The following is a 27,974-nucleotide window of genomic DNA, read 5'->3' as shown; positions in this document are numbered from 1 at the left end:
ATAGTGCCATATTACCCCACGAGAGCATTACGCTCACTGAATGCAGGGTTACTTGTGGTTCCCGGAGTGATAAAAAGTAGGTTGGGGGCTGGAGCTTTCAGTTATCGGGCTCCTCTTCTGTGGAATCAGCTTCCACTTTCAGTCCGGGGGGCAGGCACGGTCACCTCATTTAAGAGTAGACTTAAGACTTTCCTCTTTGATAGTGCTTATAGTTAGGGCTGTTTCAGGCTTATAGTTAGGGCTGGCTCAGGTTTGCCCTGGTCCAGCCCCTAGATTTGCTGCTACAGGCCTAGACTGCTGGGGGACATCTTAGGATACACTGAGCTCCTCCTCTCCTTCTCTTCCTCTTTCGCTCTTCCTCTCCTCCTCTTCTTTCTCTCCAGGGGTCCTCCCCCCCTGGCCCTGCTGATGCAACTGGCCTGGAACTGATCCTGCCTACTATTATTCATTCTGGCCACATGACATGTATTGCTTCTGTCCATCCGGGGAGAGGGATCCTCCTCTGTTGCTCTCCCTCAGGTTTCTTCCCCTTTTTTTTCCCTGTGAAAGGGTTTTTACTATCTTTATTGGGGGAGTTTTTCCTGATCCGATGTGAGGTCCCGGGATAGGGATGTCATGTGTACAGATTGTAAAGCCCTCCGAGGCAAACTTGTATTTGTGATGTTGGGCTGTATAAAATAAACTGAATTGAATTAAAAGTATCGCAATCTCCTCTTCTAAACAAACATCAAAAACATGCATTTTATTTTCTACTCCAGAACTAATGGAGTGTCACCTGGTGTCTAAAATGAGTGTTGGCAAGAAACAAGTTAAAGGGATGCAAAAAAACAGAAGCATGTAGTCCACTGTTTCAAAGGTTTGGTTTAATCAAACACCTTAGATTTAAACAAAAGCAAGAGCAAACCCAAAGAAAAACCAACCAACCATGAAAGGTTCTACTCCTTTTTTTAATGCAGCTTTCTTTTCCATGTCAAATTTACTTCATATAGGCAAAAACTTGAATGGACACAAATCATCACAGAACATCATAGTCTTTTATCATCATTCATAAGCAGTTTGACAAAGAACATGATTGATTATAAACACAACACACCAACAAAAATGACACAAGAAACAAAATCTGAATAAATTAGTCACAAGCAATTATTTGCGTGCTATTTAAATTCAAATGAAGAGGTAGCATGAGCTTTAAGAACAGGGAATATGTACCAATATATTCTGAACCAATGGTTTGTTGAACATCTGGCAGCCTTGAGAACCAAAGGGCTTCCTATTCCTAGAGCTCATTTCGTGTACTGTTTGTACACATAAAGGTTCTGCTCTGTTGACTGACAGAAACGTCCTTCTTCTAACCCCGGAAATGTTTCACCAGCAACTGTCTGAAATGGTTCTGGAACTTTTCCCCAACAAATGTGTAGAAGATGGGACTGATGCAAAAGTATGTGTAGGCCATTACACGAGTGACCTCAAGAGCATAACCTGTCTTCTCCGTTTCCTCAAGGGTAGTGGCTTCATCATGCATCAGCATTGCAATGTTGTATGGGGTGCAACAAATAAAAAATAGCAAGACAATGACAAATATTAACCTGACTGTCTTGAACTTGACATTTATCTTGGATGACATAACAGTAATAGCAATACGAACATAGCAGTAGATGATAACAACATGAGGAAAGATCAAGAAAAGGATAAGCTGCAGGTAAAATCCAAAGTTTCTCAGCAGCTTCACATCAAATTCATCGTTCTCATAAACAGGATTCTCCTGACAGTAAGTTGTGTCGGTCACCTTATATATAAAAGTGTCGTGAAGCATCATTGGCCTGATGCATGCCAGGCTGCTCACCAGCCACACCACAGCGCAGGAGACTGCAGCATAGCTTTGACTCCTCAATGTCAACGACCACATGGGGTACACAACTCCAAGGTGTCGGTCAAAGGTCAAAAGGGTTAGAAAGAGGACAGAGCTGTAGAAGCCAAGATAGTAGACAGTGCCAACAATCTTGCACATGGTCCTGCCGAAGATCCAGTAGCGGAGCTGCGAGTAGACTCCCATGAAGGGGAGGCTGCTCATGAAGATCAAGGAGGACACCACCAGGTTCAGCAGCAGGATGTTGGTCACAGTGGTCAGCTTTTCAAACCTAGGAGGTGGTCATTTCAACAGTTACATGGAGACAAAGAAGAAATGCCTCATGGTCACACAGGCACTTCTGGAACAGATATTTCACACTGACTTGAGGGAGCTTCTATGGCTATCAAGATCAACCGATATGTGTTCAAAAAGCGGTGCATTATGCTGGATAGAACAGTGTAGTTTTCACTCTGCCACTAGGAGTCCCCAAGGATTTAAATCCCAACTAACTCCAAGTGTAGTGTTTCTCCTGCCATTATATAACCCTCCGCCCCCCTGGAATTTTTTCTATAGCACCAGATCACAACACAAGTAATTTCAGGTTCCCTTTCGTATTAACAGGGCCCCATTCCTCGTACCTGGCTTGCTGAGTTAGCTGGGTAATTGTCAGGATAAGATGACTCTGGTCAGGCTTTTCGGTTTCACAAAGCAAGTTTGGAAAAATCACCATAGCAACACAGCCAAATCCCTTAACCTGCTCCCACGCAGGCTAACTGAAATTCATTGGATAAGCTGGCAACTCCCACCGGACAAAAAAGGCAGCTCCCTTCCTCATTGATGAAGGTTATATATTATACTTATAGATTAGATATATTAGTTTTATAGGGAGAGAGTTTTTCCAGATCGCCAAGATCCGTTCTCACATCATGATGACTTCCTGTACGAGCTCACATCATCATGACTTCCTGTACGAGCTCACATCATCATGACTTCCTGTACGAGCTCACATCATCATGACTTCCTGTACGAGCTCACATCATGATGACTTCCTGTACGAGCTCACATCATGATGACTTCCTGTATGAGCTCACATCATGATGACTTCCTGTACGAGCTCACATCATCATGACTTCGTGTACGAGCTCACATCATGATGACTTCCTGTATGAGCTCACATCATCATGACTTCCTGTACGAGCTCACATCATCATGACTTCCTGTATGAGCTCACATCATCATGACTTCCTGTACGAGCTCACATCATCATGACTTCCTGTACGAGCTCACATCATCATGACTTCCTGTACGAGCTCACATCATCATGACTTCCTGTACGAGCTCACATCATCATGACTTCCTGTACGAGCTCACATCATGATAACTTCCTGTACGAGCGCTATCGATTCTGCCGACAAGGAATAACGTATTTACGAGACCTTCTCGAGCCGTACATTGAACACCACACGTCGGAGCCGATTGACTGTCTCACATACTGTATGCATAGACTATCAGCCGCTTAAGAAACTTATGGATGTGTTAAAGCACTCATAATTATATGACAGTGTTATTAGTACACCATACATATCATTATTGTAGAAAATTATTAAGGTGGACTCATGATAAGAATACAGAGAATCACACACAATTTATTTTCACTGCTTCAATTGATTGAATTTCTGATTATGAATAATACATACATACTGATACACCCATACACATATTCAAACTCCTAGTTATATGGTAATCTACACCTACATGTATATACACATATATAGTACATGATACATACGCGCAGACAGTACATATATCCTCATAAGTATACATTAATTTGTATGCTACTGCCAGCAGGCACATTTAAATACATATAATCTGATTGATTTGGTTGATGAGGCACTTAAAATTAGCCGATACATTTTTCCAACACTGACGCATTTAATTTGTCTGATATTTTGCTAGCGGTGACGGTGTTAAGCTGTGTTCACACTAAAAATATTGCGAATAGTCGCAACACTTTTGGTGTGAACGCAGCTTTAGACTTTGCCATGATTAAGGTCTTGACTTCCTCATATGCGTTCATGATCATCTCCTGCTCGTCAGCGGAGAAATAAGTGTCTTATCCTTTGAGTTTATTTGCCATTGTACTGTTAGAAGATCATGGATTCAGTGTTCGACGTTTTTTCCTCTTTTGAAGCAGACGGGCACACACAATTATCCAGATGACTAAATTAACGAAACCGTTTGAGAACAGATCAGCTTTTGTGAAACCGAGTTTGCCTGATGTCAATCATCGCGGTAATTTAAGCTGGATAATAGGACATTTTGATCGACTGTGTTGAACCACGTATGAGGAATGGGGCCCTGGTCTACACCTTGTTCTGTTATTAAACAAACTAAACGGCCGTTTGTTATTGATCTTATCTACACGACAGCGTGTCATTTCTGTCTCTACATGGTTGCGTTACAACTCTTCTCTGCTCTGCGTTCCGCCCCGATGCACACAGACACGTGCGCACACACACACAGGTGAGCACACACAGGTGAGCACACAGTGGACAGAGAGAGAGACAGAGAGCGGCGAAAATATGTTGCATGCTTTTCACAATGGGATTTGCTGCTTTCAGCTATCACTTTTAAAGCCTAACAGTGAATGTATTTGCAGGTCAAGACAAGTATTCGCAACAGGCTGCAGCCTGCGGAGCTCCATAAATGACGTTTCTGACTTCGCATATCGAGAGGCTCTGGAAATATTCTTCCAAAAGCCAGAAAAATACACTGCAGGACAAAGCCCTCCATTCAGTTTATTCATTTATTATAGTTGTTTCCATTGCTAGAGTCTAACCAGATCACAGGCTGTTCTATAAACATGTAACTCTTCTGTTGTATTTCTAACAAAGTAAAGGAAAAGGTAAAGGACTGTTAGCTGCAACATTAAACTGTACTTCCCACCATTAACGTCAGGTGTTGTTAAATCAACCAGGACTGAAATGTCATTCACAAGTTTTAGTCCAGTAAATGTATGTATTCTAGAAAGTTAAACACAAAATGTGCCACGCATACATACTTGCTACCTCTAACCTCTTTAAACTGCAAAACCAGACTGTCATTTATTTAAAAATGTCTTCTGCAGTAAGTTCTTAAGTGTTCACTCACCGATGGATGATGACCAGGACCAGCCCGTTGCCAACGACACTGAAGAAAAACATAAAGTAGAAGAGGATAGATAGCTGAGCTCCCAGATAGTTGACTCCATCAAAACGATAGGGTGAGACTGGTGACTTCAATTCATTGCTGTCAGTATTGTTGTCATAATCATATGTGGTAGGTTCCATCTTCATCTCATTAGTTGCCAGAAAAATCTGTCAGAAACAAAAATACAGTTTCAAACATTCACAGCGCGATGCAGTATGAATTTGAAAGATAAAATGATCCAGTGGCGTTTCTAGGATTCAAGGAAATGGGGGTGGGGGCTTAGCTCCTCAGTAACTGGTTTGTGTACATTTTTTGGGGGGCCCATTTGGGGCCACAGTTCATAGATTGGTTCAATCAGAAAGAGTGTAATTTTGCTCTGTAGTTTTGCATTCATTCAGTATATGATAACAGAAGAGACAGAATTTCAGGGTCATAGTGAACACAAATATGAACTTTTCTCAAATAACGAGAGAGAAATACTTTTCCTGCTTGTAAAGGAAAGACGGATAAACTAGCTTTCATATCCACGTCACTCCCAAATCCAATGGATGGAGAACGGACTGGACAGTGTCAACTTTTGAGTTGTTTACTTGTTTTACTTTGAGCAGAAGGGAATAATATTGTGATCAACATTTACATCTATTTTGTTGTCCGTGTAGTTTTTACAAACCAGTGATATTTTATGCTCATTTGGACACTATCACTGAGATAGAGATGAACTAGTTCAGTGTCTAATATAACATTCAATAGAAGAAGAAAAACATGAATAACAAAAATAAAATAAAAACACATTTCAAGTACATCTTAATTATCGAATGATAAATATTGTATGATGGTACTCCTTACTATGAGATAAACTCCTTGGTATAGTTTACTATGAGATAAACTCCTTGGTATAGTTTACTATGAGATAAACTCCTTGGTATAGTCTATATGAGATAAACTCCTTGGTATAGTCTATATGAGATAAACTCCTTGGTATAGTTTACTATGAGATAAACTCCTTGGTATAGTTTATATGAGATAAACTCCTTGGTATAGTTTACTATGAGATAAACTCCTTGGTATAGTTTACTATGAGATAAACTCCTTGGTATAGTTTATATGAGATAAACTCCTTGGTATAGTTTATATGAGATAAACTCCTTGGTGTAGTTTATATGAGATAAACTCCTTAGTATAGTTTATATGAGATAAACTCCTTGGTATAGTTTACTATGAGATAAACTCCTTGGTATAGTTTATATGAGATAAACTCCTTGGTATAGTTTATATGAGATAAACTCCTTGGTGTAATCCTGTTGTGGTTGATGAGAGACGTTACTTGGCAGAGTGAGAAAGCCAGCGCAGCAGCCTCCCCAAGGTCCTAGTGCCCTATATCGGGCGGCTGTAGCTCAGGGGGATGAGTGGTCGTCCCACAAGGTAGCCGGCTCGATCCCCAGTCCCCCCATAGCTCACATGTCGAAGTGTCCCTGAGCAAGACACCGAACCCCCAACTGCCCCCCGGGCGCCTCACAGGGCTGCCCACCGCTCCCCATCCAGGGATGGGTCAAATGCAGAGAAGAATTTCCCCAAGGGGATTAATAAAGGATACTTTCTTTTCTTCTTTCATATCTTTGTAGGCTATTAGATTATAATTTGAACGGGGAGAAAACATACAAACCAGAACGCACACACATATGTAGCATGTTAGAGTTATACATAACTTGTCCATGTAAGAAACAATAGTTTAATGACATTTTATTTACTTTTTCAAGCCAAATTATTTGGGGGGGCTGAAGAACATTTCTTCAGCATGTGAAGGCATGCAAATGAGCAGAGCTAGAAAATAATGCTTTTTTACATGCGAGAAACACAGTAAATATAAGCAGACGTTAAAGGCAATGAGGAAGCTGACTTACCGCCAGAAGAGAAGATTCTGCATGTTCTTTGACTCTGAGGGCCAGAGCTGTCTGACTTAGTGAGTTCAAGTTACTCCATAAATCAGCCAGATAGGGGAAAGACGTTGCTCAGATGTGTGTGTGAGAGTGTGTATAAGAGGGAGGGATTTTCTGAAAGTATTGCATTTTGTTTCAGCACTCCCTCCAAATCACTCTGAGTCTCCTCCCTGAGTGTTCAGTTGAGACATGTTGTGGCTGATTTCCTTCTTCTAAATTGACGATGACTAATCTTTTAAAAACCTGATGCTCTATACACTGAGTGCTCGGTTAGATGCCACAGGAACTCACGCACGTAATCAAACACCCACAGAACAAAGAGTTTGGATCAGAGTTCACGTCATGTAGATCTATTTGTAACAAACAGTTTCACAAATAAATCTGAATTGGCTCCGGTATCATAGACAACAGCTTCCGACCCCGTCTGTCTAACACAGGGGGGGTCCTCTGTTTTTTTGCCCAGTGGAAAATCTTTCAAAGGGAACTCGTCTTATCTGGGAGTTTCAGGTGATATTGGGTCACTGAAAATAAAAATAAATTGTTTTAACTAAAATGTGCGTCACATCCTATTATGTCGCTGTCAAGGACCTTTCCCTGCAGGTGGCTCATCGTGATATGCAGAAATAAAGAAAAGTCACAAGTTTAATTCTGCATTCGGCCATTTTAAAAGGAGGAGGTCGGAAGAGTTCGGGGCGGATTTTGTTTGTTCATTCCTGAATGCACACTGACACTGCTAGGTGGAAGGTTTGTGGTGAGAGGTTGAGGGCAGTAGGTAAGTTTGGGGTACCCTGTACACTGGTGCAGACACGTAGGTACTTTGTGTCTAGAAACACTAGGTTATTGGTCGGTTCTCCCTCTGTATATGTTTTGACCACTCTTTTGTAGAGAAGTTAGAGAAGCCATTTTGTTTGTTTATTTCCAGAGGTAGAGAGCTAGGCCTAGTTTTGTTTTCTTGATTTCTGTTTGTTTGGCACGACCACGAGCTGTCCCCAATCTCTCCCACGTGACAGAACCTTTTCTTTGTGTGTTGTGAACCGCCAGTGTCGAATAAATATTGTTTCTTCGTTACTCCTATTTTCTGACTTTGTTTCCTTTATTCTTTGGACTGACCTGTGTTCGTTCCCCCCTTATCCCCTAGACGGGAAAGGGGACGTAACAGGTGATGACGCACTTAAAATTAGCCGATACATTTTCCCAACACTGACGCATTTAACTTGTCTTATATATTTGTGACGCTTGTGTCTCGTATTGGGGGCAGAGTTAAGCTGCGTTCACAGCAAACACGTTGCGAATATTCGCAACGTGTTTGCTGTGAATGACTACGGTATTGACTTCCTCATATGCTCAGGGCTCTCAAGTTTTTAAGACAGGTATGAGTGACATCTCTCTCTCTCTCTTGGGTTGGAGGGCGCAGGTTACATCAGGGCCCTATTTCTCGTACGTGGTTCAACAAAGTCGATCAAATGTCCTATTATCCAGCTGAAATTAGTGAGATGATTGACATCAGGCTAACTCGGTTTCTCCACGCCTGATCCGTGCTGAAACGATCTTGTACATTCTAATCAGACATCAGTCATCTGGATAAATGCTTGTGCACGCTCCTCTTCAAAAGGGGGAGGAGTCAAACACAGATTCCATGATCTTCAAACGCTACAATGTCAGAGAAAGAGCGTCTCTTTTCTCCGTGGAGGAGCAGGAGATGATCATGACTACATATGATGAATTTAAGTCCATAATCATGGCAAAGTGTAATGGTGCGTTCATGCAAAACGTAGCGAATATTACGCAACATAACGGCGCCTCCGCTGGCTAGAGTCACATAAGCATCGCAAAATATCAAGTTAAATGCGTAAGTGTTGGGAAAATGTATCGGCTAATTTTAAGTGCCTCATCACCCAAATCAATCAGATTATATTTTTTTAAATGTCCTCCCTCACGCTGTCTTTGAACGGTCAGCCCTCCCCACATGTACAATGCTGTGTTCACTCAAGGAGCTTCAGCATCAGGCTACAAGTCATTGTCAATGAAATCCGGTGGCATGAGGCTAAACCCCTGACACCTGGCACTTGTTGCTTTGGGCAGCGAGACCCCCATCCGAGCGCCCCCCCGGGTAAAAAAACCCGCCTCAAACGTAACCTCTTGACACATGTCAAGAGGTTCCATACGTTACCCCAAAAATGAAACTTAAAAGTCCGTTACAACTCGGTGTTCTGGATTGAAATCAAGGCAGAGTATACTGAGATCGCCAAAAAAGCTCTGAAACCCTGCCTTCATTTCAACATCCTGTCTTTGTGAAGCAGGTTTTAATGAAGTTACAGATTGCACATAAAGGTTGAAGTTACGGAGTAGAGTCAGTAGACTCGACATAAACAACAGACGTCGGGGCTCGGTCTTTTTCTCCCGTCACCCCGAGACGGGACCGGCTCGTAGCAGAGAAACAAGCTCAGGGCTCCACTAATGCAGCAAGGTTGCAGGTGAGTTGTATCTTTATGCACTTTATAATTGTATTTATGCCGGTCGTATTACGTCATATTTATTACTACGTCATATTTATTACGTCATATTTTTCGTCTACACTGTGAGAAAATATTGTCTGCCACAAAACCGGTCCGTGGCTCAAAAAAGGTTGGGTACCACTGCATTAGAGTACGGCTCTATAGCCCACAGTGGATCCGTCCGCTCGCGCGCCCCCCCACACACACACACAACCCGCAGCCGGCATCCTGCTGGGTCCTCATAACACAGAATTACAATAAAGAGTGCCTGGGCGAGCCCTATCGTACTGGTCCCCAAACCTGATATGTTCACTCGGTTCTGCAATGACTTTCGGAAGCTAAATGAGATATCAGAGTTTGATGCTTACCCCATGTCCCTAGTAGACGAATTGATTGATCGTCTGGGAATGGCTCACTTTATCGCAACGCTGGACCTCACAATTGGATACTGGCAAGTCCCGTTTTCCCCAGCTTCCAAGGAGAAAACGGCCTTTGCAACAAGTGAGGGGCTCTTTCAGTACACCAAATTACCATTTGGGCTGCACGGAGCCCCTGCCACCTTCCAACGGCTCATGGACCGGGTCCTGCGACCGCACAAGAAGTATGCCGCAGCCTACTTAGATGACATAGGGATACATAGCACAGATTGGGAAAGTCATCTGCCCCAGGTACAGAAGGTACTGGAAGCCCTTCGTGAAGCAGGTCTCACAGCTAACCCCAGCAAGTGTAGGTTAGACAGTGAGACCAAGTACCTCGGATACACAATAGGGCGGGGCCTGGTCAAACCACAAGAGGCCAAACTGAGGGCCATCCAAGACTGGCCACGTCCTGTAACAAAGAGACAAGTGAAATCTTTTATAGGGCTGGCAAACTACTACAGGCGCTTTGTTCCTAACTTTTCTGAACATAATGCTCCTCTAACAGACCTAATGGCTTTGCAGTGGATGGCAAGAAATAAGGAAACCAACAGTCGGTTAACAAGGTGGTTTCTCAGCCTTCAAGCTTTTAACTTCTGTGTTGTTCACAGTCAGGCCGAAACCATGGGAATGCAGATACCCTCTCACGACGAGATTGTCCTGTGGGCCATTTCTGGCCCTCCGGAAGCCTCAAGCCAGTGAAGGGGAAATGTGATGTCATAAGAGGAAGGGTCATTAATGGGAGGTACATCCCCTCCCAGTGGTTGCAGCAGGGACTACAACCAGCATGACATCAAAGGTATAAACTACAATTCCCAGTCAGCAGTGCAGCCAGGCCCAGGGCTGCTGCCCAGCTGCAAGGGATGAGGCTGATTACCCTGAGAGAGCTGCTGTGAGGGAGAACCAAGGACACGAGTAGAGGAGAGTTGGAGATACATTAAAGAAGCAAGGAACCAGGAGTAAACTGGAGTATTTTTGTTTTGTGCAAAGACCTTTTGGTTGGATTTAAGTTTGACCTTTTCGCTAAATACAGACTTTTGAGTTAAGAAACCCACTGCTTGTCGTCCCGAACTCTCAAGACATTACAATACTTATTATTTTTTAAATTTTACGGTTTCAGCATCTCTTTTAAATTTGATGCTTTTTACTTATGCAATAAGTTTCAGAACTAAAAACTAATACGTACAATATTTTCATGAGGTGGAAGCCAAAATATCAGAGATAAATATCTGAAAGTTTGGGCAAATACAACAGATGCTATCTGCTCCATGTATTTTTGAAATGGGTGAACTGAGCAAACAACTTTTACAACTGAAAACATTGTTAGCAGCTTGTTTGTTGAAAATCAATGAAGATATGTCAATGACTCAAGCCCAATCCTTGGTTAAATGGTGGGAAACATTCCACAAAGTATCGCAACCTCCTCTTCTACTAAACATGAACATCCAGAACATGGATTTTAATTTCTACTCCAGAACTAATGGAGTGTCACCTGGTGTCTAAAATGATTGTTGGCAAGAAACAAGTTAAAGGGATGCAAAAAAACAGAAGCATGTAGTCCACTGTTTCAAAGGTTTGGTTTAATCAAACACCTTAGATTTAAACAAAAGCAAGAGCAAACCCAAAGAAAAGCCAACCAACCATGAAAGGTTCTACTCCCTTTTTTAATGCAGCTTTCTTTTCCATGTCAAATTTACTTCACATAGGCAAACACTTGAATGGACAAAAATCATCACAGAACATCATAGTCTTTAATCATCATTTATAAGCAGTTTGACAAGAACATGATTGATTATAAACACAACACACCAACAAAAATGACATAAGAAACAACATTTGATTAAAACGTGGACAAAATCAGAATAAATATAGCCATAAGCAATTATTTGCGTGTTATTTAAGTAGAAAATGACTGGACGATACATTCAAATAATACATTAATTTCCTTCTTAACTCTCGACTGGCAATGGAAACTTGAAGGAGAAAACACTGTAAGCTCCAGCTAACCATTTACAGTTCTCCACATGGTTTCTCTGTAGTTGCAATGTATTGTTCCATTTTTGAGGCGGCGCACAGTAGCTATGCCACATAGCTATGGCAGAACTATAAATCCACCTTCACTTGTGATACAGGTGTTTGGCCAGTAACCCTAATAACGACATCAATGGTGATCACATTCAGTGCCAATACAACGAGTGAGGGTGTGACCTTTTGTGGTGTATGGGCGTAAATAGCATCACTTACTGGAGTGCAAGCTCCGTCATGTTACACCAATTATTTTGTTTTGTTATTTAATTGTAACTACAATCTTTCCCTATCCTTAACCGAGTTTTTATGTTACATAAACTTAACCATTCCTTACTTTTACATTCTGACCTTCACCCAGGAGACCTGCATGCAACCTAGAAGACAATTGTGACAAACCTTTGTACTTGAGTAACGCCACTTAATTACTTTAACCCAAACCACAATATTTTCCAAAACCTAACTGATGCACAGGCATACTGATTGCTATTGTTGATGGACATTTGAAGGAAGACGAACAGAAAGTGAAAAAAAACTTTTTGTGAGACATCATACAAACCATTGTGAAACCGACCTCTGACTTATGCTGGTGTGATCTCAGAGATTCCAAATTACTTTTGTTTGTATCAGCTCTATATTTATTATTAATGCATTGTGTCATTACCATGGTGAAAGCAGTAGGGTTGGAGGAGACACTATGGAATCTTTAGGAGAATGAGAGAAAAGGTGAAAATCTTTGACTAACAGTAAGCAGAATGAATTATGTGAGGCAATTTAACTCCTTTACTACAGGTACTATATGTATGAGTTGACCATTAGAATTGCTGAAAACATTTCTCTGTTCCATTTGTTTTCCCAGCCATTCAATTCGAGCTGCAATTAATTATTTCATTCTACAAATTTTAAAGTATTTTGGTTTATTTTTGTTGATGGGTCATCTGGTAGTGGATGTTTATATTATATATTACATATATATGTATGCGTTTCTTGAGGCTTGCTTTAGAGGCATTTTTTAGGATACCTTGGAGCAGCATGTACCTTCATTAATTTGCACTTTTCCACTAGACGTTTGCACAATTTAATCCTAATGTGAAAAGATATTTTGTATTGATGTCATTTTTCGTATGAATTTTGTATGTCTTTCTGTAGTTATCACCATACTTGAGGTGTTGGTAGTGATGGGGAGGGAAATAAATTGTACGCATCAGTTTAAGACTTGCTGCATCTTTCGGCTGTTACAGGTGGTATGAGAATATATCCTGATGTCAAATGAAGAGGTAGCATGAGCTTTAAGAATGGGGAATGTGTACCAATATATTCTGAACCAATGGTTTGTTGAACATCTGGCAGCCTAGAGAACCAAAGGGCTTCCTATTCCTAGAGCTCATTCTGTGTACTGTTTGTACACATAAAGGTTCTGCTCTGTTGACAGAAACGTCCTTCTTGTAACCCCGGGAAATGTTTCACCAGCAACTGTCTGAAATGGTTCTGGAACTTTTTCCCAACAAATGTGTAGAAGATGGGACTGATGCAAAAGTAAGTGTAGGCCATTACACGAGTGACTTCAAGAGCATAACCTGTCTTCTCCATTTCCTCACGGGTAGTGGCTTCATCATGCATAAGCATTGCAATGTTGTATGGGGTCCAGCAAATAAAAAATAGCAAGACAATGACAAATATTAACCTGACTGTCTTGAACTTGGCATTTATCTTGGATGACATAACAGTAATAGCAATACGAACATAGCAGTAGATGATGACAACAAGAGGAAATATCAAGAAAAGGATAAGCTGCAGGTAAAATCCAAAGTTTCTCAGCAGCTTCACATCAATAACATCGTTCTCATAAACAGGATTCTCCTGACAGTAAGTTGTGTTCACCATATATGTAAAAGTGTCGTGAAGCATCATTGGCCTGATGCATGCCAGGCTGCTCACCAGCCACACCACAGCGCAGGAGACTGCAGCATAGCTTCGATTCCTCAATGTCAACGAGCACAAGGGGTACACAACTGCAAGGTGTCGGTCAAAGGTCAAAAGGGTTAGAAAGAGGACAGAGCTGTAGAAGCCAAGATAGTAGACAGTGCCAACAATCTTGCACATGGCCCTGCCAAAGATCCAGTAGGAGAGCTGCGAGTAGACTCCCATGAAGGGGAGGCTGCTCATGAAGATCAAGGAGGACACCACCAGGTTCAGCAGCAGGATGTTGGTCACAGTGGTCAGCTTTTCAAACCTAGGAGGTGGTCATTTCAACAGTTACATGGAGACAAAGAAGAAATGCCTCATGGTCACACAGGCACTTTTGGAACTGATGTTTCACACTGACTTGAGGGAGCTTCTATGGCTATCAAGATCAACCAACATGTGTTCAAAAATGTAAACAACAGTCTAAGACATAGCCACATTAATAGAAAACTCTGAATCTGAGTGCTATAACAAACCATATTGAATTGTTATGTGATAACTGTAACAGTTGTGTATTGTATCGCAGATCATGTAATGAGATGAGCATTGAATCGTCTTGAGAAGAAAAGATAAATACCCCTCTCAGTTTCTTTTATACTTTTATAGAAATCAAAATGGCCAAAATAAATGTAATATTTGTTTTGTTATTTTGGTTCCCATTTCTTTTAAAGTGCATGAACATTACATGTCGGTGAGAGAGTGAGCACACCTGTATACATAGATGAGCTGTGTCACAAAGTAGAATTAGGAATAGGATCAAACCAGTGGTGGGCCGTGCGTTTTCGACCTAAGCCTTCAGTGCCGTATAGTCCACATCAGGGGCGGGTCAGACCGGCCCACTCAATACGGCGCGCTGCCCACTACACGGCGCGTTCATACAGACTGTCATGTGTGGACAGCAAATGCTCACTCTGCTATACGGACGATTCTTTTGCACTATTACGGGCATGGAGGGAGGTCACACTGGGTTCTCACAAGGGTTACAGTATTGTAGCAATTTAAATGAAGTTAAACAACCATGTGGTTGCGGAGATGTGGTTGCCGTTTTTTAAAACTTGCGCTGGGGGCTTGGCAGACACTCCGTGGAGCAAGCCTCCAACCTCGCCGTTGTCCAAATCAACAACCAGTCACATTTAGTTATAACAAAAAAATCCAACGGTCGTCCCCATGTAGTTTAACCCACTATTCTATCATAGAGAAACAGAGGTGAAATCTGATTGGATAAGAGTTCTGCTTAACCAGCTGCCAAGCAAGACGCGCCGCGGCCGGAAGCTGAGGAACAGACGAAGAAAAGCGCTGTGCAATGAGAAAATAAGCTAATAGGGAAACATTATTATAATACATGAAGTGCATTTGTGAAAAACAATCACATTATAAAATAGCTATAACTTTTAATTATTATTTTTTAATTTTTTTTTTATTTATAAAATAGCTATAACTTTGTGTCCCAGAACAGCTCCATTTCATTCTGGTTCCCAAACATCAAAATGAAAAAGTTGACTCAAATATGTGTATATATATATATATATAAAATTTATTCTATTTAGATTTTTCTGCCTGAAGGAATTGAAAATACGGATACAATCGTCTGTGTGTGGATGTAATTTTTCACATTGATAATCTCTCTATCCAATGTATAAGCGGGGTCAAAATATGCATCCAAAATCGAGCTTCATTGGCATTCATATCAGATCGATCTCAGTTTGTATTTGTTAACGATGAAGCCTTGATGACCACCAACATTAGTCATGGAGTTCCACAAGGTTCTGTGCTTGGACCAATTTTTTTTTCACCGTATATATGCTTCCTTTAGGCAATATTATTAGAAAGCACTCCATAAACTTTAATTGTTATGCGGGTGATATTTTATTATATCTGTCGATCAAGCCAGATAAAACCCACCAGGTCGCTAAACTTCAAGCATGTCTTAAAGACATAAAAACGTGGAACTTCCTGATGTTAAACTCAGACAAAACTGAAGTTATTCTACTTGGTCCAGAACACCTCAGAAATCAATTATCTATTGATATAGTACAGGAGGCCTTTAACACCAAGATGTCAGTGTGAACCAGTATGAGAAACTTAACACTGTAATACAGAACTTCAATGTAAGAGATAAAGAAGTAAACTACCATACCACTGGCCAATGTAAGAGAGAAAGAAGTAGGCTACCATGCTACTGGCCAATGTAAGAGAGAAAGAAGTAAACTACCATACCACTGGGCAATGTAAGAGAGAAAGAAGTAAACTACCATACCACTGGCCAATGTAAGAGAGAAAGAAGTAGACTACCATGCCACTGTTCAATGTAAGTATTGATTTACTGTTTACCTTTTAGTTGTATTCATTTTTCCATGCAGAACTTGATGTACAGTAATTTATTAAGGCTCTTTACCTGTGTACAACTTGTTTTAATTCTATATTTTGCTTTTATATTATACATAGGCCTAATGTGTGATGCTGTTCATATGTGATGAATATTTTCTTTGAAAAATACCGTTGATACAAAGCCAAAGTTTATGGGCTCCGCTTAAGACCCAGCCATTTTTCTCAAATTCCGAATGGTTTCGCATACCCATACTAAATTGGTATGAATAATTTCAAAAGGTATAATATACAGAAAACACGTGTGAGACTAGCTAAGAGGTTCATATAGCAGTATATGTGTTACTGGTTTACTAGTTTACTAGGAAAAACGAAAAGTGCACATTTCGTGTACCGGAGGTTTAGGTCTCTGAAAGCAAAAATGCCTTGACTTTCTTCCTGGACCTTGGACGCCTCTGGTTCCACAACAGAGGGGCTCTGCTCAAGCACCAATCATACCAAGCAAGGCTGTGTAGAATATTGTTTAATCATAAGTAAGTCATATTTCAGTGTTTTGGCTGGAATGTGGTTGATATATTGCTGAGGCTTTGTCTGACAGTGGTTTTGGCGCAATTGGAGGATTATGTAGGTCGTAAGCTTTCCAGAGAGGTGCACTATTCATGTGTTATAAACATGTAAAATGGACTTATATGCTCTTGTAAAAATAAAAGTATTTCCTGTATTTTATATACAAAATTGTTACATTTTCTGGCACCAGTATTTTGTATTTTATTTTTGACACATTTATTTGAGGGGTAATTTGTAACAAAATATATTTTGATGTATTTTTGCCCATCTCTGGGCCTAGACTATGGGGTTAGTTCAGTCTCATTAATGACAAATGCGCGCAGAACAATTCACAAATATATGCGATTTACAAATGTACACAAAAGGGTTTACAAATACATTCCAATAATTTAGGAAGTGAATTTGATTGCTAGCATGAAGTTGGCTTTGCATTAGACTACTAAGGTAACTGACTGTGTGTGTCTATGTGCGCGTTATTACGGTCGCGTGCAAGTTCGCGTGTGCGCGCGCCCGTGTATGTGTGTATGTCCCTTTAAATAGACGTGGGAGCAACATTTCCACTGAGGCTCATGTTCACATTTTTTACTCCAGAAAAATATCAAGGATATCAGCGCGATCGTCTCCTTCTCTCCTCTCTGTTGAATGTACTATAATGGTGATTTGAGTATGTTTTTGCCTGAAATATGGGGTTTAACAGATGGTTTTGTAGACAATCTGCACACACATTGGAGTGTGTGACTTGGAGATATTCATGGAGATATTCAGTCAAAGGCATTGTAAAGCCTCCTGTCTGTTTGTCGTCTATTTCTCTGTCTTCCCTTTCAAAATAAATATATTATAATATTTGGACCAGTACTACTACTGCAACTCCAACAACTACTACTGCTACTAATACTACTACTACTGCTATAACTATTATTAATTACTACTACAGCTATTAATATGACTACTACTACTGCTACTGCTATTACTACGAATACTACTACTTTGACTCATACTACTGTTATTTCAACTACTACTTCTACTACTACTACTACTGTTACTTCAACTACTACTACTTCTACTCATACTACCGTTATTTCAACTACTACTATAATTTCAAATACTACTATGACTACTACTTCTACTCATACTACTGTTATTTCTACTACTACTACTATAACTACTACTACTACTGCGACTACTACTACTACTACTTTTACTCATACCGTTGTTATTTCTACTACTACTACAACTCCTACTTTCACTCATGCTACTGCAGGGCTCTCAAGTTTTTAAGACAGGTAAGAGTGACATATCCCATCCCATCCTCCTACCGCCCATCCGGGGAGAGGGATCCTTCTCTGTTGCTCTCCTGAAGGTTACTTCCCTTTTTTCCCTGTGAAATGTTTTTTTCTATTTTTTGGGGAGTTTTTCCTGATCCGATGTGAGGTCCTGAGACAGGGATGTTATGTGTACAGATTGTAAAGCCCTCTGAGGCAAATTTGGGATTTTGGGCTATACAAAATGAATTGAATTCAAAATACAGTCATCAAAAAAGGGTGTAGAAAACATATTTTTCTCATTAATAAAAAAACGCGAAGTACATTTTTTTAATTCAAACTATTTATCAGATTTGTATAATACTTGTTTCTATTGCTAGATCCACTATTTTCCTGCTGGATTTACAGGAAACGATGCAGCATGAAATCCAATATTACTGTCTGTAATTTTAGCTCCTTGATATAGTCCTCACTGTTCACTGTACCACAATTGTTTGAGAGCTGGATTAGTTGACTGCTAATATGAAGCAAATATGTTCTGCTGCTGCCTCACATACATTAAACTTATTCAATTGGCAAAATATTGGGTGGCTTTATTGTGAAGCAGCCACAAGAAACACAATACATTTTTAATTGTTGCAAACCACAGTGCTTTTAAAAAATGACCAAACTATAATTTTCTACTGATTCTTTTTCAAGTTCAATTTGTACCAGCTCTGCACTGGTCTCAAGGAAATAGCTATATTGAACTCTAAAGTTTGAGTCTCGAGATGTGTTCATGTAGCCTCAGACAGTAGACACTACTCGTTAAACCGCAAAACCAAATTGCCATTTATTTAAAAATGTCTTCTGCAGTAAGTTCTTAAGTGTTCACTCACCGATGGATGATGACCAGGACCAGCCCGTTGCCAACGATACTGAAGAAAAACATGAAGTAGAAGAGGATAGATAGCTGAGCTCCTAGATAGTTCACTCCATCAAAACGATAGGGTGAGACTGGTGACTTTGGTTCATTGCTGTAATTAATGTAGTCATAATCATATGTGGAAACTTCCATCTTCATCTCATTAGTTGCAGGGAAAATCTGTCAGAAACAAAAATACAGTTTCAAACATTCACAGCACGATGCAGTATGAATTTGAAAGATAAAATGATCAATCCTTTAGAAAAGGTGTGTAAGAGCTATTACATGCTGCATGTGAAGGCATGCAAATGAGCAGAGCTAGAAAATAATGCTTTTTTACATGCGAGAAACACGGTAAATAAAAGTAGACGTTGAAGGCAATGAGGAAGCTGACTTACCGCCAGAAGAAAAGATTCTGTTTGTTCTTTGACTCGAAGTGTCTGACTCACAGTGAGTTCAAGTCACTCCATGATAAGTCAGCCAGATAGGGGAAGGACATATCCCAAATGTGTGTGAGTGTGTATAAGGGGGAGGGATTTGCTGAAAGTATTGCATTCTGTATCCAAATCACTCTCAGTCTCCTCCCTGGAGTGTTCAGTTGAGACTCTAAAGCTGAATTTACGCAGACATGGCAACTGCATCTGTGTTCATCACATGTTAAAATGTCAAATCACAGAGACTCCTGAACGACCATCTAGATCAGTGATTTTCAACCACTGTGCCGTGGCACACCAGTGTGCCATGAGAGATCATCAGGTGTGCCGTGGGAAAATTTCCAATTTCATTTAATTGGTCCAAAAAAATATTATTTAGCTGCGGAAAATACTTTTCCATTGTCTGTCTGAGCCTGCAATATAGAGGCTGGCCTAGTAATTTTCTGTAGAACGGGTCTGCACCTTGTTCTGTTATTAAACAAACTAAACGGCCGTATGTTAGTCATCTTATCCACATGACAGCATGTCATTTCTGTCTGTACATGGTCAAGTCTATACAACTCTTCTCTGCTCGGTATCGCGCACGGCGGAGTGCAGCCCCAATGCGCTGCACACACAGGTGAGCACACAGAGAGAGACAGAGTGTTAACAGGTCACACTTGCGCATGCGCGACTCGCCGATTCTTGTCATTTCGCCAAAAGCCGATCTTTATGAGATCTCCCTCCGTGAGGTCTTTTCTGCTGTTGCGTCTCTCAACATTGAGCATGAATTGAGAGGCTGTATCAAATCTACAACCTCGTTTTAAAAAGATGTGTAGAGGAAAGCAGCTCACTGCAGCCACTAATACTGATACAACCTGATGCTCACATATCTGCACTCATTCTGTTTTGCAAAAAAAATTGCTTATTATTTTCCACAATAAGCTATTTAGTAACTAACAGCTGTAAACCATGGGGAAACACTGAATACTCGTCCATGCCAGTAGGTAGGAGTCAAGGCCATGAAGTAGAAAACTACTGGAGAAGACCCCAGACTAACTTATCAAGTGTGTTTGAGAAAGACATGACTAGGTGGTGCCTGACAAGGTCGTGACCTTGGGAACCCAGCAGAGTTCCTCAGACAGCTATCAAAAACCTTGCCCAAGCTCTTCTCTGGCCTCTCTGTGATGTTTGGAATGACTGTGCCTGTAATTAGAACTTGTCTTCTACCTTAGCCTGTCTCAGTGTCGTGGATCTTGATTTGGCTGGTTAGAAATGCATCCGGACCCACTCCACCCCCTTCTAGTTTACACTTGCTGTATGGACTTCACAATAGTTGTACAGAACAAAATAAGTATTAATAAGAAAGGAAAAGTCTTCCATTTTGTGTCCATCATCCTCCTTAACAGAAAGGTGACACAACATGATACTATTGTCAATACAGTGATTGATCATTGTAGTTGATACACCGTTGGACTGGATTTGTGTGTTCACAAGTATTGGGCCGGAAACCGGTGGATTGCTCCCTCCAGGTGGGGACAAACTGCCTACCCCAAGCGAAGGAGTTCAAGTATCTCGGGGTCTTGTTCACGAGTGAGGGTAAGGTGGAGCGGGAGATCGACAGACGGATCGGTGCGGCTGCAGCTGTAAAACAGGCGCTGTACCGGTCTGTCCTGGTGAAAAGGAGCTGAGCCGGAAGGCAAAGCTCTCCATTTACTGGTCGGTCTATGTTCCAACCCTCACCTATGGTCACGAACTCTGGGTCGTGACCGAAAGAACGAGATCTCGAATACAAGCGGCCGAAATGAGCTTCCTCCGCAGGGTGGCCGGGCTCACCCTTAGAGATAGGGTAAGGAGCTCGGACATCAGGAGGGAGCTTGGAGTCGAGTCGCTGCTCCTTCGTGTCGAAAGGAGTCAGCTGAGGTGGTTCGGGCATCTAATCAGGATGCCTCCTGGACGCCTCCCATTAGAGGTTTTCCATCGTCCTTTCTCTGGAAAAATCCCACCGGCTTTCCTACGAGCGTTGGATGTTTGGTCTTTAGATATCGCTTTTACTTTGAAGCCTTCAGTGCTGCGTTAGCGAGCGAAGCTAGCGTTAGCCCTCACTCCACACAGGCACAGGGCTCCGCCTCGTTACCTCCGTTTACAAAGCCCTATTTCGTGAAGTCAGGATTATACTTGCACAAACATTTAGGCGTGTGGAGTGGCGTTCGGCAGCACTTTCGTCTTCATTTTTTCGTTTTAAATAACTTTACTTCTCTATAACTTTTGCTACAGGCTAGCTAGCTGCTGGCTGAGTTTCTTCTGCATATTAGAGCTTGTAAACAGACTGACTGACGCATTACCGCCACCAAGTGGTGGGAAGCTGTATTGTAACTGAGCGTCTCGTGGATAACAGTGATATCTTCGCTGTCTTCAATTCATAACCTATGCGGTCCCGCGGCCCACAGGTGAAAACTGAACGTTTTTGGCGGCCCTCTAGGTGGCCCTATGGTTAAGAATCACTGGATTAAACTATTATCCGGGGTCGGGTCGCGGTGGCAGCAGGCCGACCCAGGCTTCCCTTTCACCTTTCCAGCTCATTCTGGGGGATCTCGAGGTGTTCCAAGGCCAGCCGGGAGATATAATCCCTCCAGCGTGTCCTGGGTCTTCCCCGGGGTCTCCTACCAGTTGGACGTGCCTGGAAAACCTCTAATGGGAGGCGTCCAGGAGGCATCCTGGTTAGATGCCCGAACCACCTCAGCTGACTCCTTTCGTCACAAAGGAGCAGCGGCTCGACTCCAAGCGCCCTCCTGATGTCCGATCTCCTTCCTTACCCTATCTCTAAGGCTCATTTCGGCCGCTTGTATCCGAGACATGAGCTTCATGTGTTTACACAAAATAAATAATAGCCGGTAGCTGTGGAGTCATAATGAGGTGATTAGGTTATTCAGCTTGTAGAGACGGCACTGATGCGCAGGTAGAAAATCCACGACCCGCCACTGCAAGAGACCCACGGACCGGTACCGGGCGGAATGAGCATACTTATAAACGCACTGTTACAACTCCTTCATAGTGTTATATTGCTTTTTGGAGAATTATGATGATAAGTTCATAGTAGATGCAAAAGTATACTTATGTACAATATATTATGTTGAACATTGTTGCTCCTAGGTGGATCACAGTCAACCAAATCCTTTTCAACACAACTCTTTGTCCTTGGTGGCCACAGCACTTAAAAGAATAAACTTAATAATTCTCAAAATTCTGACCCTTTGTTTTTTAATTTACAGTCTGTACTTGTACTTTTACTTTCAATACTTAAGTACATTTTATATCAGAACAATACTTTTGATACTTAAAGTACAGAAAATATCAGATACTTTTTACATGAGTCATTTTCCAGTAAGGTATCTTTACTTTTACTCAAGTAAGGCTTTTGGGTACTTTGTACACCACTGGACGTACGCGACGTACATTTGACACAAACTGTCAAATGTAGATCCTCTTGGCCATGGTATGCGATGAAGTAGAGCACCAACATCTAGCACATACTGGACATTTGCACTGGGTTCTCGTTGCTCTCCCTTCATAGACTTCCAGAGCACATCGGCCAATGTTGCCTTATTTGCCTGCAGGGGGAGTGCAGCTGATTCAATGCAGGTGGATGAGTGCAGAGCTCATACTTGAATAAGGATGAAACATCTTCTGAACGCTGTCCTACGGTTACCAACCTCTGAAATATCAACTGTGGATCCACCGTTACAGATTCTCCTTTGACCTTCACTGTTGATCTTGATCCAAGTGTTTTGGCCTGGTCAGCTTTCCAGAAAACATAATCTTCTACAGATACCCCGACCATGGAGTCTATAATATCTTCCCCAATTTCTCTTGATCGGTCAACGTTGACTCCTTTTTGGGCCGTCATGCCATTGCCGATGTTGAACATTGATGAATTCTCAATGAATGGATCCCCATGTGCGAGGTAGCTGATAATATTCAGGGTGTCATTGACATCTCTAGCTTGTCTAGCATTTGACATATCCTTGTGTTGGTCACTGGTCTCATATGACACACTAGTGAACTTCTGCATGGCATCATTCATGTTTGGCACATGCCGGCATGGACATGACCCACAGTAGGCGCTGAGTTTCGGGCATGCCCTTTCCTCGTGTCAGGCCTCCGTGCGTCTTCACTACATGATACCCTTCCTCAAATTTCTAATGGACATCGGGGTGTGTTTCGGGCAGCATGGTCATCGTTTGCAGATATACATGTGCGGATTTCGCATATAATTTGTGTCCAGCTGCTGCAAAGTAGTGTAACATTTCACGTACTGACTGAAGATACAATCTCCAGTTTCCCGTTTGCTCTGCTTTGAGAAACTTTGGCAGGATATCCACCATCTCCAGATACTGTAACCATAAGGTTGCTGTGCGCCCAGTCATCGTTTCCTTCTCCCCATTCACTTTACTTTGGTGTCGCACTAACGCTTCTGATGAACACACCTCTACCACAGAGAAAATACACGATGTTGTGATTCATATTCAGTATTAACCCTTTTAGTACGGAGCCTGTCACCGGCGACATAATGTAACATGCAAAAAGGATGCAAAACCAAGATCACCGTAACTCCTCAAATATTCCAACGGATTCTGAACGCTAGGAAGCGTAGCTTTTGTTATGTTCTGAAATCTTTCGGTGGTAGACTCGAAGAAATAGTTCTCGATTCAGTAAGTTATAATAAAACGGATTTAATAAAAAGTTGATGGTACAGTGTATACGAGGATGCACAAAAACACAGCGTCCACAGACCACCGGATATCTAACGGCAGTTAACTGTCTAGCCTTCAAATTATGCAGTATCGGTTATGCAGTATCGGTGTAAAACATTTCAAAAGTCAAAGTCAGTTTTATTGTCAATTTTGTGCAATGTGCAAACATGCAGAAGATCGATAGTATGTTTCTCTTCTGTCCAACATATAGAGAATTGTGCAATGTAATAATAATAATAATAAAGTGCAAAAAAACAGTTTAAAAGTTAAAAAAAACAACAACATATAACATATAGACAACATAAATTAGGAACTACAAAAATGTTTAGACTGTGAAAGACTAACTATAAAATAAATGACTAACTCCTTAGCAGCATCCAGACATGTGAGTCTAGAGAAGAGGACGGAGTGGGACGGTGGGGAGAGAGTTCAGCTTCCTGACAGCCTGGTGGATGAAGCTGTTGGACAGCCTGGTGGTGCGAGCTCAGAGGCTCCGGTATCTCCTCCCAGAGGCAGGAGGCTGAAGAGACCGTGTGAGGGGTGGCAGGGGTCGCTCACAATCAAGGTTACCTTGCGGGTGAGGCGGGTGTCGTATATGATATTTTAGAGCAATATAATGACCGTTGTCGTCTCTCATTGGCTTAACATTAGAACATGCAATTGGTTATAAGTTGAACAGAGGTGGAGGCAGCATTCAGGTTGGTTCAAAGGAAGCACGCTTTGCTTCCTGGTTCTTGACGTCATCGCTCCACCCCTCTGTGTAACTGAGCACAAGTTAGCTTGCTCCAGACAAACTATCTTTTGAAATGGGGAATATGTACCAATATATTTTGCTGCCATGTTGAACACATGGAAGCCTTGAGAAACAAAGGGCTTCCCATTCCTAGAGCTCATTTCGTTTACTTTATGTACAAAAAATGGTTCTGCCCTGTTGACTGACAGAGACGTCCTTCTTTAACCCCATTGTAACAGGCCATAGTATACCCCCAGTCCGGACTAAAGGGGCCTAGGCTACCTTATATCCTAAGTATATTATGCCCTAGGTCAATGTATACTCAGGGCCAGATTATACCCCCATGATATCAGTAGTGTTGAGTGATATACACAATAATTACTTAATGTTTCAACATTCTATTGGGGGTTCAGCTTTGGCAGGTAAGTTAAGTGAGAAAGCTACCTGACTTAAATCTTAAACTCTAAAACATAGACTTTTATTACTTCAACTAGAAAAACAGAAACAATATTAGACTTCCACAAGGATCAAAGATTACTATGTCCTGAAACTTCAACTTCTAAGACTAGCAAGCCCTTGCCATCCATCCATCCATCCATTATCAGCCGCTTATCCGGGGTCGGGTCGCGGTGGCAGCAGGTTCAGCAGGCCGACCCAGGCTTCCCTCTCACCCGCAACACTTTCCAGCTCATTCTGGGGGATCCCGAGGCGTTCCAAGGCCAGCCGGGAGATATAATCCCTCCAGCGTGTCCTCGGTCTTCCCCGGGGTCTCCTACCAGTTGGACGTGCCTGGAAAACCTCTAATGGGAGGCGTCCAGGAGGCATCCTGACTAGATGCCCGAACCACCTCAGCTGACTCCTTTCGACACGAAGGAGCAGCGACTCGACTCCAAGCTCCCTCCTGATGTCCGAGCTCCTTACCCTATCTCTAAGGGTGAGCCCGGCCACCCTGCGGAGAAAGCTCATTTCGGCCGCTTATATATTACATAATGTAATAAAAGTCATAACGTCCTGAAACCTGACCACCAACCTCATGGTGGCAAAATGAGGCAAATTTCCACTTCATGACAACGAAAATGACGCAAATTGCGGTACAGCTGAACATGGCTATGTTTAGCTAAAAATAGCCTGATGACAGTTTCGACTGAATAGCAATAACGAATGTCACACCCCTTCACTGGCTAGCTAACGTTAGCTAACTATCAAGATTACCTGACATTATGATCCCTTATAGAAAGGACCGGCCCTGCCTGGAGGGGTATAGTCTGGCCAAGGCTATTTTACACCCCCACATAACATCCCTGTCCAGGGACCTCATCACATGGGATCAGGAAAAACTCCCCTTCTCCCTTTCTCGTACCTGGCTAAACAAAGTCAAGCAAATGTCCTAATCTCCAACTTAAATTAGCGAGATGATTGACATCAGGCTATCTGGGTTTCTTCACGGCTGATCCGCGCTGAAACGTCTCGTTAATTCTAGCCAGACGTCTGTCATCTGATAAAAGCGCCCGCTCCTTTTCAGAAGGGATAATAATGGAGCACTGACACCACGATGTTCTAACAGTTCAATGGACAATAAACTCAGAGGAACCTCTTTTTGTTTCTCTACTGAGAAGCAGGAGATGATCATGAAGGCATATGAGGAAGTCAGTACCGTAGTCATTCACAGCAAACGCGTTGCGAATATTCCAACGTTTTTGCAACATTGTTGCCGTGAACGCAACTTTAACATCGCCCCCGCTGCGAGACATAAGCGTCGCAAACAGTGGCGGCTGGTGAATTGTTTTTTTGGGGGGGGGGGGCGCAGTTGGGCGGCGCGGTTTAAATAGCACAGAGGTTTTGAGTAGAATATTCTAAAAAACAAAGCTTTATTTCAAGACAACACAGTACTCAACACTGTCCAATAACAACTATCAACAAACTGTAACTTTGGGCATGAGAGGTTCAGAGCAGGTTTAAGAAACATTGGGTTGGGTTTCAGAGGTTTACAGAATAAAAGAGGTGCCCACACCCTCACATGAAAGAGGCTTAGAGCAGAATAGATTCAGAAAGAGAGACTCACATTTTACATTGTATGTTTGACAGAGTAGGCCCCACTACTTGTAAAGACATTTAAACTGGGGGCCCTGCAGTAAGGTGGCACTGGTGAGGTGGTCTTTGAAGGCAAAGCGTTCCCTGGTGTGTCCAAGTATGGTGTCACCAACCTACAGATAAATATATAGAGAGAGACAGATTTGGATGTGTTGCTATGGTGATTAATCTAAGCTTGCTTCGAGGAACCGAGAAAGCCAGACCTACGTCATCTTATCCTGACAATTAGCCCGCTAACTCAGTAAGCCAGGTATGAGAAACAGGGCCCTGCTGTTCTGCCCACATCTGCATGTGTTGCATTAGAGACGAATGTAATTGCATCTTCATTCATAGATTTGACCTCCTCTCTTGCCGTAGTAGTAAGGATATACTGCAGCTACTGTTCACTTGTACTGTTTGGTAGCCTTTGAAGGTCTAATTAGGTCTCTAAGTATTTCTGTATGTAACATGTAAATATATTATACGATATAATCTCTGTGTGTTTGTCGTTTTAGTATAACCTCTGTGTTGGAGCAATATATGCTAATCGCGAATAGCATTTCACCATTGACATCACTGTTAAAATTAGCTCAGACGCTAACTAGTCAAGTGAGTCATGTCTTTTCTGGCCTGATGGCTTTATGCTAAATCATACCTTAACATTCATGTATATGGGCAGTTTGTGAGGAAAATAAGGAAAAATTCTCACTAAAAACCCTAAACTCTACTCTGGATTCCTGTGTCTTTATTTCATGGATCATCTGTTAGCTTTCTGCAAAGCTAACTTCTAGAAGCAAGAGCAGAACACCTGCTTTATTCTATGTCATGCTTAAGTATCAAGCCAGCCCTTTTATTATTAAAGAGTATTATTAATACAATAATATTGTACATGACTCAGATCACACGAGTATACATTACATTTTCTGTAACTAAGCAACCAATCCACATTCTGTTCTCAAGGATAGTCATCTGATTTGAGTCATGTGACTCAACCAGAAGAGGGCGGAGTTAATCCTTTAGGTATAACTCCTCCCTCTCTGGCTTTGAAGATGTTTATGATGTCATTGTAT

General features: G+C 41.8%; 2 protein-coding genes across 2 annotated transcripts; both read right to left on the bottom strand.

Annotated features, from left to right (window-relative positions):
• Nucleotides 1–843: 843 nt before the first annotated feature.
• LOC306750484 (C-C chemokine receptor type 3-like) lies at nucleotides 844–5,373 on the bottom strand. The gene is made up of 2 exons (XM_079233916.1): nucleotides 5,000–5,373; nucleotides 844–2,138 (listed from the first exon to the last, which is right to left on the bottom strand). The coding sequence occupies exons 1-2, from the start codon at nucleotides 5,182–5,184 to the stop codon at nucleotides 1,349–1,351; spliced, it is 975 nt and encodes a 324-aa protein (XP_079090042.1). The 5' UTR covers nucleotides 5,185–5,373; the 3' UTR covers nucleotides 844–1,348.
• Nucleotides 5,374–13,288: 7,915 nt separating this feature from the next.
• LOC306750984 (C-C chemokine receptor type 3-like) lies at nucleotides 13,289–23,431 on the bottom strand (the record flags this gene model as incomplete). The annotated part of the gene is made up of 3 exons (XM_079234480.1): nucleotides 13,289–14,144; nucleotides 18,909–19,114; nucleotides 23,180–23,431. The coding sequence occupies 3 exons, from the start codon at nucleotides 23,429–23,431 to the stop codon at nucleotides 13,289–13,291; spliced, it is 1,314 nt and encodes a 437-aa protein (XP_079090606.1).
• Between the last annotated feature and the right edge of the window lie 4,543 nt (nucleotides 23,432–27,974).

Source organism: Taurulus bubalis (assembly GCF_910589615.1).
Source record: "Taurulus bubalis genome assembly, chromosome: 18".
In the NCBI taxonomy this organism is placed as follows: Eukaryota; Metazoa; Chordata; class Actinopteri; order Perciformes; family Cottidae; genus Taurulus; species Taurulus bubalis.
The sequence above is the reverse complement of the archived record's forward strand: the minus strand, read 5'-3'. Positions and strand labels throughout refer to the sequence as shown.

What these genes read in the sequence shown, in the direction of transcription:
- LOC306750484 (XM_079233916.1), bottom strand. Translation starts at nt 5,184, where the DNA reads ATGAAGATGGAACCTACCACATATGATTATGACAACAATACTGACAGC. An exon ending in GTCCTGGTCATCATCCATCG is followed by an intron (nt 2,139 to 4,999) that starts GTGAGTGAACAC and finishes ACCACCTCCTAG; the next exon opens with GTTTGAAAAGCTGACCACTG.